General features: G+C 37.1%; 2 protein-coding genes across 4 annotated transcripts; both read left to right on the forward strand.

Moving 5' to 3' along the window:
- Nucleotides 1-1,261: 1,261 nt before the first annotated feature.
- LOC148872589 (uncharacterized) lies at nt 1,262-6,289 on the forward strand. 3 transcript variants are annotated; one of them, XM_088967991.1, is made up of 5 exons: nt 1,262-1,457; nt 1,564-2,354; nt 4,929-5,212; nt 5,328-5,555; nt 5,646-6,289. In XM_088967991.1, the coding sequence occupies exons 2-5, from the start codon at nt 1,937-1,939 to the stop codon at nt 6,156-6,158; spliced, it is 1,443 nt and encodes a 480-aa protein (XP_088824117.1). In that variant the 5' UTR covers nt 1,262-1,457; nt 1,564-1,936; the 3' UTR covers nt 6,159-6,289. The 3 variants fall into 3 exon arrangements, with proteins under 3 accessions (XP_088824117.1, XP_088824120.1, XP_088824118.1); XM_088967994.1 differs by having other exon boundaries at nt 1,266-1,457; nt 1,636-2,354; XM_088967992.1 differs by having other exon boundaries at nt 1,269-1,457; nt 1,587-2,354.
- A 4,871-nt stretch (nt 6,290-11,160) lies between these two features.
- LOC148872590 (ubiquitin-like domain-containing protein) lies at nt 11,161-11,859 on the forward strand. The gene has a single exon (XM_088970141.1). It carries the CDS (start codon nt 11,161-11,163, stop codon nt 11,857-11,859), a length of 699 nt encoding a protein of 232 aa, XP_088826267.1.
- Nucleotides 11,860-12,605: the final 746 nt, after the last annotated feature.

Genomic DNA, 12,605 nt, shown 5'->3' on the forward strand with positions numbered 1-12,605 from the left:
AAAAAGAAATAGTGTAAAATAATTTATTACAAACATTTAATTATAAACTTAAAATTACAAAAGAATCCAGTGTTTTTCAATTTGTCGTTCACCCAATTGCACTGAACTGTTTGAACCATCACTCAACCATGATTCTAGATTTAGTTCTAATAAAACCTAAAATTTTGTCAAAAACCGTCCGACCTAGCCAATTGGATTGTTGATTCATTCAACTCGGTGGGTGAGCCACAAGCTGTATAATAAATATGTATGCAAACTTTTGGAAACCATAATATTGCGCATGATGCCCAATTGAGGTATTTACTTATTTATTTTATTTTGGATAATTTTTTGAGATCCATGCATTCCAAGGTGACATAGGTGCGTTGTCGTGTTATTTTTTACAAATAAAAATTTAGAACTAAAATAAAAAATATAAATTACATATAAAATAATACACATATTACATGGAGAATATAATATATATAAAAATATAAATTATATATATGCGTGTAATTATAAATTAATGCAATTAAATATATAAAATATTAACATGAAATGATCTGACCTGTTCAACTTGGATGGTCGAACCAATGATCCATGACTCGAAGACAAAAACGGTTCAAGCCTCTGGGTCATTTTTAAAAGATTGATAGAAGGCATTCAATAGCATTGAAATTTTGATGACAAAAATCTGCCTCACGTGTATTTGCACGTGCCAGTCAACTGGTCCAAGAACAAGGACTCACCAATTAGGGTCACTTAAACCTTGAATTAGCAACCGCTTGACAGTTGACACCCAAATTCACCTTCTTATCCTCATTAATCCTGATCCAACGGTGTTGAACAGGAACAGATCCTCATTAATCCTGATCCAACGGTGTTAAACAGGAGTAGAGCCAAGAATTTTCCATGAGGGCCAAAACTTAAACAGATTTGGAGGGAGAAAATAAATATGAACGGACTCACAGAATCACAGGGGCCAACCATTGGGGTGAGAAATGGGGAAATTTACGTATAAGACTGAATTTCAAGTGAGGATTTCTGAACCAAATGGGTGGGTCCCCCTGGCTCCGTCCCTGGTGTTGAAGCAATGATCCAACGCAATCTAATATGACAATTCTTAGTGTTAATCCAATGGCTGAGAGCGTGAGATGAAGATCTTCTCTGGAAATGGATTTGTGTGGGTCCACGCATATAATCTAAAGTTGTAAACGCCTATTTATTTATCTTAATTAATAGTGTAATTATTAATTAATACCCCCCACCCACCAACTTTCTCAAGCCTTGAATCACGATTTCACAACACCTGAATCGGATTTATCAATGAAGTCGAAGCGATGGAAGGCTTTCAACGTCGATAACGTCAACGAAGAGGTGGCAACAGCAAAAGCACCGCGGACGGAAAAAATACTCTTTATTTTTGAACGCTTCTCTGTTTTTTCCATGTCTGAGCCAAGATCATTCTACTAATCCGCGTACGCAACTGATTACTGAATTCTTGTTTTTTTTTTTTTCCGTTGATTTGTTTATTTTTGTATCTCTGCTTCATTTGTATAAATTTGGGATTCTTGGCGAAATTAGAATCCCACAAGCTTTCTTTTCAGAATCTTCAAACCGCTGATGTGAGAGCTGAGGATTCTTTCTCTTCTGTAGATTCGTGGAAGTTGGAAATTGGTTTTCAGAGGATTTATAAATCTCAGGGGCTTTTGTCCTGTTAATCCTTTTGATCTTCAACGATTTTGTCCACTCTATTCAGCAGAAAAGATTTTGAGGGATCCGTGGAATTTATTTCTTGAATGAGAGGAATTCTGCCATTCTAGTCTTTTATATAAAAGTCGGGCTTCGTGTGTCTGTGTTTCTGTTGGAATGGAGATGAGATTGTTGAGATGAGAGAAAGAGGAGGTTTGATCTTTGATGCTTCGAGTTCGAGTAAATTGATGAAGAAGCAAAGAAGATGACCATGGATCGAAATCAGAGATCCGAGAACGCGGAAGCGGCAGGGAGAGGGGGAGCGGCGGTGGCGATTGAATGCTTGAAAGGGAGCTCGAATGCCGACGAATGGAACGGGAACTTGCTCCAGACGGGCGATATCGTGGAGGAGCTAAAGATCGGGAGCTATATGTCTGTCAGATCTCCTTTCAAGAACGGCAAGAGCGGTGTGCAGAGGCTACTGCACGATTCCTTCAAGAAGAAGGTGACGTCGATTCAAGTTCGAGTCCGTCGAGGGACGGACGAGTTCATCGAGTTACAGGCTTGCATCGTTCCGAACGAGTCGGCCGGGAGGAAACAGTACATGCTTCGGTCGATCGGGGATCCTAACTACGCCGTCGGGTTTGCCGACCGGACGGAAATCGAGTGCCTGGAGTTGCAAGGTAAGACCTTTGACTTTTTGAGTCTCCCGCGTACTTTAATTGCACGGGTGAATGTCCTCTTCACTTCCGTCACTTGCCAACGTGTTCTTTTTACACGTGCGAGGACATATGAATTTACGATAACATCCCTAGAGTTGTTGATTTATCACTCACGGTCACAGCCCTCACGGGTTCGACACTTCGACTTCGACTTCGACCATGATACCGCGGAAAAACTTGTTAGTTGTAACCAATGAACACATACAGGGATTCGACTGACGGAAAGATATGGTACCGGAAAAACTTATAATCAATCCACTGGCAACATCAGGTTCAGTTGGTCAAAACCCTTTCGGTATCGCATCTTTTCAGCAGCATAGATTTTCTTATCGCAGAAATTACAATCATGAGCTTTGCATTTGATTTTCAGCCTTCGAAATTCCCAATCGTCAAGGACTAGAAAACAAAAGGAAAATAAAAGTAGCTGTATTTCTAACCCCCGACTGCATTTGATTTGGTGCTGTAAATGATTCAAATTTTAGGTCTACCAATATCCGATTCGATTTAATCCATTTGCGGCCCTAATTCTTTAGGTGGAACTTGTTTGCTTTGGGATCCCCCTTTGTCCAATCTCTATACTTAGTTGTTTTGAGTGAATTATAATTTTGCTTTCAGAATATATTGAAGCTTGAGTTATTCCATGAGAGTCACCGAATGGCTCCAGAATCAAGATTTGAGTATCATTCAAATAGACATGATACATTGAAGGAGAGGCATAAAGGGTTACTTGAAATGATTGCAAATAGCTAGAACACAAAACTGGGCAGCTCAACCATTCAGTAAATCCAACAGAAGTTGCAATTTAGAAAGGTCTTTTTGTTCTTTTTTTTTTGAAAGTGAACAAACAAGCATTTACACTTAAAACATCTCATAAGATTTTATCATTGTAATTCAAATCTAACTTGAAAAACCATTCAGATCTTTTGTTGTGTGACCTGATTTTTAGCTTGACATGAAGAAAGGATGGGAACAAGGTTTAAAATATAAGCATACCAAAGTGTACTGGTAAGGTGAGAAGGATAAGGATGCACGTTGAACGAGGAAAAAAGTAAAACAGATACTTCAAAAAGAAATACAATACAATAAACATATCAGAACATCTAGATATGAGACAATAACTTTATTGTAGATGCATCATCCAAGAGTTCAAGACAATCTAAAACTACATGTCGAAGATCCGTAAATATAAGTTTCCAAACAAAATTCATAAGCAATCATAACGTTTTGATTGCTAAATCAATTATTCTCCACTTTATCATTTTTACTTTAGTGTATTACAGAAGAAAAGCCAATTTAATCTTAAATTATTAATATGCTAAGCAATGGTTACTTTTTAAAATTAAGATTTTAATATTTTTATTTCTATAAATAATAAATATGTGGTTACTTTTTAAAAAATAAACAATTTAGTAATGTAATGAACATTGAATCTTAATTTACAAAACTATATCAGATCCATTAAAATTTCTAAGATTCATATTAATATCATATGCAATCCATAAACTTAAGTACTAAAATAATTATTTTGATTCTACTATTTTATTTCTATAAATTAATAATAGAAGAAAAAACACTTTTTGGCATAAACGTTGATGAATCAAGAGATTTGATAGATAATTCATAGATCCATTTTATAATTCGTTCCTACCATGAAAGTTATTTAAAATAAAATTATATTTAAGGACTAAACAAAAAAAAAAAAGCATTCTTCTTCTTTCTTCCGATGAGTTTTCTTCCCTTTTATTGCGAGAACTCAAGTGTTTTTATAGATAGAAACCTTCCCACAAGCATCTCTGATAAATTAAAAATATGTTGTAAAAGTGAAGCCAGCAAACATTAATAATTGTGCTACTGACAGGCACAGGTGGAAAGAATGGGCATCAACTATTCAACTGGTCTCTTTGGAAATGGATATGGACCTATATCAAGCATATGGTATTGATAGTTTTTATTCAACCATATATATGGTATTGATAGTTTAAACCATGGGCCTCTTTGGAAAGGGATTGAGGGTGCTGAAATGGTTTGATACGAGTTGTTTCTTTTTGTTCAACTGACAACTGCATCCAAACATTTTGGGTCTATGCTGATCACTGGTGTACAAGCATGAGGATTGGAAGGCTTTCGCATCCAATTCAGTTGCTCATCTTTTTTCTTTTTCTTTTGGTACTAAGTTGTACTCATCTAATAAAGTTCTGCTCGAATACATTTGGAGTGTGAGCCTAAGCCATATGCTTTTCCATGGCCTATAGAAAGATGACTATAATTCCTGTTTATCTCTTAGGCTGATATGATTTCAGTTATATGAATACATTTGGAGTGTGAGCCTAAGCCATATGCTTTTTCTTTTGGTACCAAATGTTCCCCCATTCCGCGTCCTTAAATGTGAAATTTCACAAAATTTAGAAGTTAGAACCATAAATTAGGTAGTCACCACTGCATTCAAAATAGATTTCATCAAAGTTTCGCATATAAACTAATTAATATGAAAATAGACTTTTCAAAAATGTGAAAAAAAAATTTGTGGGTGCACAGGATCAAGAAGCTCCAGGGTGATGTATGCACTAAACAGAGCTCAGCTTCAAGATGGATACGTATCATATCCGTGGGAGAAGAGGATGCAGGAAGTACTCCCTGTGCACAATTCAAGCTGCTTTTTGTCTCTGCTCCTTCTTCCCAAGGCCTCTGACAGGGTTTCTTCTCGGTACAATGACCTGGAGGACACACTTTCCAGGGCCAACGCTTGGCTTAATGCGTCACAGGCCACTGGAGTATCCATTGTGTTCATGAATATACAGACAGAGTCTCTTCTTACCAAGGTAAATTCCTGATTCCTGATTGGTCACAAGTGTAGATTATTTCTTCCTGGATTTCTAGCATAAGATCTTATTTGCTGCTATCCTAATGCTTTGTGGTGTACTCGTGATTGAGCAGATATCGGGGGAAACAGCTTCATCCACTGTCAATGCTGGATCTTTATCTGACCTATCGAACCTTGCAAATGTGAGCCTCTATGGTTTTGAAGATTACCATGGGGTTGACATTGGCGTGGTGAGAGCAGTTCGTCTCTGGTATGCTCCCATTGGTGGAGAGTTTGCGTTGGAGATCCAATTAAGGGAAGGAGACACAAAGCTCGGATTTGCCATAAGTCGAACAGAAGAGGTTACTTCAATCACCCTCACGGCGAATTTCCTCTACATAAGCAAAATTCTTTTATTTGGGTTTTACTTATATTTCTTCTTCGATGGACAGGGCTTCATTTACATTTCGTCTGTAATGGATGGTGAAGAGGACGTTGCCTCAACTCGATCAGGACTTAGAGATCTGTACAAAGAGGCTACTAGAGCTTGTAAGCTTCTGGTGGTCTCAAGAGTGTCCAACCAGAAGGTTCTTCCTTGGATGGTGTCATCGACAGGAGCTATCCGGTGCTACGACACTGTCTCACTCAGCCAGAAGCTATCATTGCATCGCCATGCTCTGAGGCCGATTCTCATTCATGTGTTGATGTGGGATCGGGCATTGGCTTCTCAGAGTGGAGGTATTGCCAGGTTTAGGGCCAATCCGGTGCCAGTCATGCCCCTACCAGCTGAAATTCAGTTACCACGTCCTAGCAACGATAGCCAAATACTACCTTTACCACCTGAAGTTCCATTGCCACAGTCTCCACGTATTGGTGAAGGACCAGAGCCCAGGTTTGAGAGAGACACAGCTGGTGAGTTATCTTTCAGGTTCCATGATTTTTCGCTTTCAAGCAGTTGGGTATGACCTTGTTCTCCTTACCTGTTTGTTGTTGTAAATATATGATATTATGACTGGAGTTGATCTCCTTCTTCCTGTGTGCCACTGATCAATTGGTTGATTGATATCCAATGAAATAAAAGGTACAATTTGGTTCACCATTGTGAACGGATGGCTGTCAAACGTCATGTTGACGTTTGTATATCAATCTCCCAATTTCAGAGATTGCGGCTTGTGGTGCAGGGATTAGAATATGGACGGTCGTTGCTTGATTCGAGAATGTTCTTTTTTATGTTTCCAGAATACAGGACTAGAATTTTTACAGGTTTTAGGTGGGCTTGACATCTCAAAATGCCGATGGGTCCCAACTCTTTTTTCTCCGCATGCAAAAATGTGTTCAGTTTCAGTTTTGTATACTTTGAAAAAATAAGAGCAATATAAAAAAGGAATTTGGGCCTGCTTTTGATTAACTATGTCAAAATATTACAATTTTGATGATTGCCCATGAAGCCATTCTCAACACAGTATTAGGACCGGTTCAATACAAAAATAAAGCTTGGAGCTTCCTGTACAAGCATAAGACCCAGGGCATGCATTAGTTGGTTTAATATTATGTTCTGCAATTTCTTTGCTGGATACTTTTAGGCTATGTTTAATTTGAAGGAAAAAGGTAGGGAAAGAAAGGGAAAGGTAAGAAAATTTATACAAGATTTGTAACGGTTTTCTTGTTTTTCTCTTTCTTTTCCTATTTTTCTCTTCAAATCAAACATAGCCTTAAGATATTATGAATTCTGAAGTTAGAAACGAATTCGTTTGGAGGAACTAGGAATGACCCAAAGTGATAAAATGAGAAAATTGACTAAAATGGTTTGATTAAGTGATTGAAAAATGAATACCGTCAATAATACTATAAGACAAAGTGATCTGCCACAAGTTAGACACTAAAAGGGTAGAAGTAGACCCAAAAAGATACAAATCAAAGTAGTAAAAAATGATCAAGGGTTCATAATTTAACAACTAATATGAAATTACACAGAAAGATAGCCAAGATCATATAGTTGGAATAAAGTTTAGATGATGATGACAATAAATATGTACAACATTTTGCAATAACCTAACTACATCTATTGTTAAATTCCAAATTCATTGGAGATTATTCCCGTTCACCAATGTATGATTTTATTATTCTAAAACAGAAACAGAAACATCTGTGGTCAAGATGGCGCCACTTTTGTGGAGATCTGCAGTTAGGGCTATGCGTTGGGTCGGGCTGTCCTTTTAACCCATTTGAGTTCAATTTTGGATGGGCTCTGGCCTGTTTTTGACCTTTCCCTTAGAGATGCCACTCAAAAGCCCAAGTGAATCTGAATAAATACCGGATGATTGGAGACCAATTGGACGATAGCTGACAGAAAAAAGAAAAAAATATATATTTTGAAGTTAAAGACGTATTAAACCTGTCAATGATATCCAAAAATTCAGACTCCCGGTTTGATTAAATTATGCATTTCTGTAATCGAATCGGATTCGAATCTTACAGTCAACATTTGATTAATAATCAGATCAGATTTGACCTATCTGATCTTATTAAAATCCGAATCCGCTTATATTTTTTGAATCACTAACTTGGTAAATCTTCTTCATTGCTGTCAACCCTGCTTTTGCTCGTGCTTCTTCTGCTTTTGCCTCGTATCTCCGAATCATCTCCTCTCCATATAAATGTAATTCCAAAGATTTCTCTACCTTTAGGTCTTTTTTTCTGAGATTGGCTTCCATCGGGGCAAACCTGTGCTCACATCGTTCCAATAACATTTTACAATCTTGCATTGAGAATATCTTCCTATGAAATAAAGCATATTAAATAGTGAGATATTCTTAATGCAAGGCAGTAAAGACTACTCTAACAAATTTTGCCCTGACTGAAGCCAAACCCCTCTTTTTCTGCTCAAGACTACACAGGCCCGGTCACCCCTCCCTCTATCTTCCTAACAATACCTTCCGGTTATTGATAATGGAAATGGAGCTACATTTTTAAATTTGACATACAAATGAAACCCTTTTTATGTTGGGTCAAATGGTTAACTCATGATATTAATAATTAAATAATAAAAAGTCTAGACACATCTTTGATATCATAATTGTTTTTTTCCTCCCTGCAGGGGCTACACAACAGGGGGTAATCCTAGGGGGTCAAATGGATCGGATGATCCGATCTGATCTTTGATCTGATCTTATTAGGTCGAATTCAGATCACCTCTGTTTAGATCTTTGGATTGGATCGGATTCGGATCACCCCCTATCCGATCCAATACATATTGTATACTTATATATATATATATTATTTATTTATTTATAAATATATATTTTTATTTTATTTAAATTAGTATATTTATTTTTCTTTTAATAAGGGACATTAGTCGATCAAAATTTATAAATTAATAATAATAGTTATTATTACTATTACATTTACATTATAGGCATCCACAAAGTAATTTGGTTTGCTAAGCATGACCCCTTTTATTCCTATCAAATTAATTAAAGAAAATCATATGTTATGGTGCTCACAATTTATTCCTATTTTAGAACTTATGGCTTGCAAGATATTGCTAAAGGGAAGATCAAAGTGTCCACCAACAGAAATTACAAATCCAGATGATAGCAGTGAGAAGATATCCAATTCGGAACATGAAAATTGGGTTTGTTTAGATCAATGGGTATTCAGTTATTTTATTTTCTTCTCTGACTGAAGGCATCTTGTCACTAGTAATCGACCTCAACACTTCATATGCTGTTTGGTCTATAACTACTCTTGCTTGATCGTTCTCTTCAACATCACAAGCAAGAGTCAGAGTCAGTCTTGTAATTATGTCTCCAATTGCAAACTTGAAGAAAACATCATCAATCTCAAAATAAATTTCAAAAAGCTAGAGCTCTCGTTGACATGCTCGCGGCTATACAAGCTCCTGTTTCCGAAGAAGACATCATATTGTACATCTTATCAAGACTTAGCTTGAAACTCACTTTGAATCTTTTACTACCAGAACATATGATTTACATGGCCTCTTAGTCAGTCAGTCATGAAATCTGGCTTCATCATCAACACCTTCCATGAATTTAAGATTCTTAACTAGTTGTACACATGGCCAGCTCGAATCCAACTTCTAATTCTCCCTTCACACCTACAAGATCCAATAATCAAACAATAGGCAATTGTAGTGGCAGAGAACATGGCAAAGGTATAAAATTAGAATAAATGCTTATTGTATAAATACTTAAAAATAAGCTCAAATTTAAGACTTATCGAATAAGTGCTTATTTCAAAATAAACACTTATTTCTCAAATACCAAGTATTTATTGATATGGTCTTGACCTAAAATAAGTGCTTCACTTATTTTTAAACACTGCCAAACATGGCCCCAATCCTCATTATATCGATCTATGGAGAAAGGAAATCAGGAATCGTATATTGGGTCTGAGGCACCATGACTTATCACCTGACCTGTCCCATCTTTGGTACAATCCAATCCGATCGAAAGCACCTAACTATAATACACCATGGGATGTGGCTGTGAGCTAGCTAGCTGTCAGGACTCAGGAGCAATTCAATGTCAAACCCAACCTGACTGGTTCCGTATATAATATTCCAATACTTAACCAAGCCTCTATATACATGTAGTTCAATGCTGCAGTGGCAATGGATGGGGATCTGGCACGAACTCACCTCGACAGAACCACCAATACAAAACCCAATTGAGGCTGATCTGATCCTGACCTGATAGGGTCGGGTCAATGTGGGCTACCTCTTAAGCTGACTTATTGACGTCCCTGATCCCTAGATCCAAATCAAAACTTGGCCCAATTTATCTTCTTAGTATGATCCATTTGATGGCGGTTGGCAAGTTACTGGGCCCCTAGATCCACCAAAGGCCAACTTTAGAAGGGTAAGGAAATTAGGATAGGACTGCCAAAGGCCCGTGGGCCGTGGCAACTGGCAATCCCAATAGACCCAAACAAATCCAACCCAATAGCATTTGGGTCAATACAGGTATACTTACCTCGATCCAGCCCAAAGCAACAGGGATTCATACCCATTATTTCCTGATCGAATATAGTTGGATGTTGTTGGGAGAAAAGGAGGAGAAAAAAAGCAAAAAAATTATTGGGTTTATCATTTTAAAATTTTATGTTAGTATACTGTATTTTGGATCTAGTGTCACTTTGGTCTCCAAATTTTAAAACATGACAATTTAATACCTGAAATTTTAAAACATGACAATCTAGTATCTGTCATTAAGCAGTCCATTAACCAACCGTTAAGTGTCATTTGAAAAGACACAAATACCCTTCAAGTGTCATTTAATTCTCTTTATCAATCATCCAAATATTGACAAAAAATGAACAGTCCCAAATCCTTATTGCCTCTTCTGTTCAAAAAAGTTGGAGTCACCAGAATACTCAATGAGATGTAACCCTAACTTTCTTGAATAAAAGAGGCAAGGATTTGAGACTATTCATTCTTTATCAACATGTGTCTTATCAAATGTCACTTAACAGCTGATTAATGGATTGATAATAACAAGTACTAGGTACTGGATTGACAGGTTCTGAAAGTTCAAGTTTTGAGTGGTTCGGAGACCAAAATGGCACTAGCCCAAATTACAGGAACTATTCTCAAATTTTCCCAAAACAAGAAAACAATAAAGTTAGTTGGGTTTGATATCTGATATCAAGCGTAGCTTCCATTGTTTCATCTTTTTTTTAAGTATTTGATATCTGATATATCTGATAATCAGTTAATCACACTTCACACTCCCTCACGCAGAAATTGGGGAACAGGGAATCTAATTATCATGATAGTTTTATGTAAATTATGCTCAATAAGTGTGACAAATCACTTTATAAGTAGCCTTTCAATCCAGTCTTAGAGCCACTTCATTGAACTCAAATCAGTGAGCTCTACCTGGAACAATCTCTCCAGTATTAGTTCAGGCTTTATCAACTCCATCCAGTCTCTGATATAACTCGGCAATGGTGGTCATCAAAGTGAAACACGACGATAGGATATACACAGTCGAGCAGAGCTGCAAATTAGTCAGAGACGTACGCAAGTATCTCCAGTTTCTTGTACCCTACGTAGATCAACTCCTATTATACAACGGAAGGCTGCTAGCAGATGTAAGAATGCCTTTAACTGATCTGGGTATTAACGAGGAGGATGATGATGAAGTGGAGATGATACTCCACGGGAAGCTTAGCCCTCAGATCATCACAGTCACCGCTCACACAGTGTACGGTGTGTTTTCCATTGAGATATCAACCGTCGACACAGTTTTCACTCTTAAAAAGATGATCGATGAGCGGGTGGGTATGTCTCCATGGCGCCAGAGTCTGAGTACACAGGGATCTCCGATGAGTAACCATTGGAAGCTGGAGAGGTATGCAATTTCCACAACACTGACTGTTTTTGTGGCGGAGAACCCTCCGAACCCACGGTGGAATGTAGCCATTAATGTGGAGGTTCGCAGCAGCACTGGGCCATCAATGATCATAAATGTGGAAAAATATGACTCAGTTTACACACTGCATGGATTGATTCGTCGTGCGGGATTAGCTGATGAGGGTCGTGATTTCCATCTTGAATATGTAGGCAGGCAACTTGATGGGACAATGGACATAATTAGTTACGAGATTGAATCTGGGGAAACTGTGACTCTGATTTATCACTGAGATAGATCAAGAAGACGGTGATACATGATTGGCAAGATGAGAATTGTAGTAGTAGTAGTAGTAATTAAAGAAGATGGTGATACATGGGCAAGATGAGAGGAGTAGTAGTAGTAGTATATGATGAACAAGAAAACATGGTGAGAAGGGTTTGCTTTAAGCTTTAGATATATCAAATTATTATATGGTGTTTTGATCAGATTATCAGATTATCTTCTTATTAATTGATGAAATGGTTTTGGAACCCTTTTATTTTGTTAACATCGTTCCTGATTCATAAATTTGCACATATATATGCCCTTATACAGATAAGTTTCTAAAAATCCTCACTACCCAAAATAAAAATGTTGATGATGATGAATTGATGATAATGGAGGTAATAAGAAGATCAAATTCTGATCAGTCAGGTTCTCTCCATTCAAGGAAGGGAATTTTTTCTTAGATATACAAAAACTAGAGTTATTTTCACTTCAGAAAACTACACAGAAAGACAGTTTAGAACATATGATCTTTCAGGAATATCTCCATTGAAATAAATAGCTAAACTTGTCGACAAAACTATCATCTTTCAGGGATATCTCCACCAGTTTAGAACATATTTACGTTCTTGGAATTCCCAGATGATAAACACTCAGACAAATTAATACAGAATCACCTGCGTTACTATATCTTATAAGGAAACAGTAAACTGGTTAAAGAAGAATGAGATTTCACTGTCTCCCTATTCCATCATGACGACTTATTTTGTA

The sequence above is a fragment of the Nelumbo lutea genome, chromosome 2 (genome assembly GCF_056320005.1).
Source record: "Nelumbo lutea isolate HS-2025 chromosome 2, American lotus-T2T, whole genome shotgun sequence".
NCBI lineage: Eukaryota > Viridiplantae > Streptophyta > Magnoliopsida > Proteales > Nelumbonaceae > Nelumbo > Nelumbo lutea.

Bases quoted from the DNA above. Each gene is read 5' to 3' on its own strand.
- LOC148872589 (XM_088967991.1), top strand. From the start codon at position 1,937: ATGACCATGGATCGAAATCAGAGATCCGAGAACGCGGAAGCGGCAGGG. The intron at 5,213-5,327 runs GTAAATTCCTGA...GTGATTGAGCAG, and splicing joins CAGAGTCTCTTCTTACCAAG to ATATCGGGGGAAACAGCTTC. The intron at 5,556-5,645 runs GTTACTTCAATC...TTCGATGGACAG, and splicing joins CCATAAGTCGAACAGAAGAG to GGCTTCATTTACATTTCGTC.
- LOC148872590 (XM_088970141.1), top strand. From the start codon at position 11,161: ATGGTGGTCATCAAAGTGAAACACGACGATAGGATATACACAGTCGAG.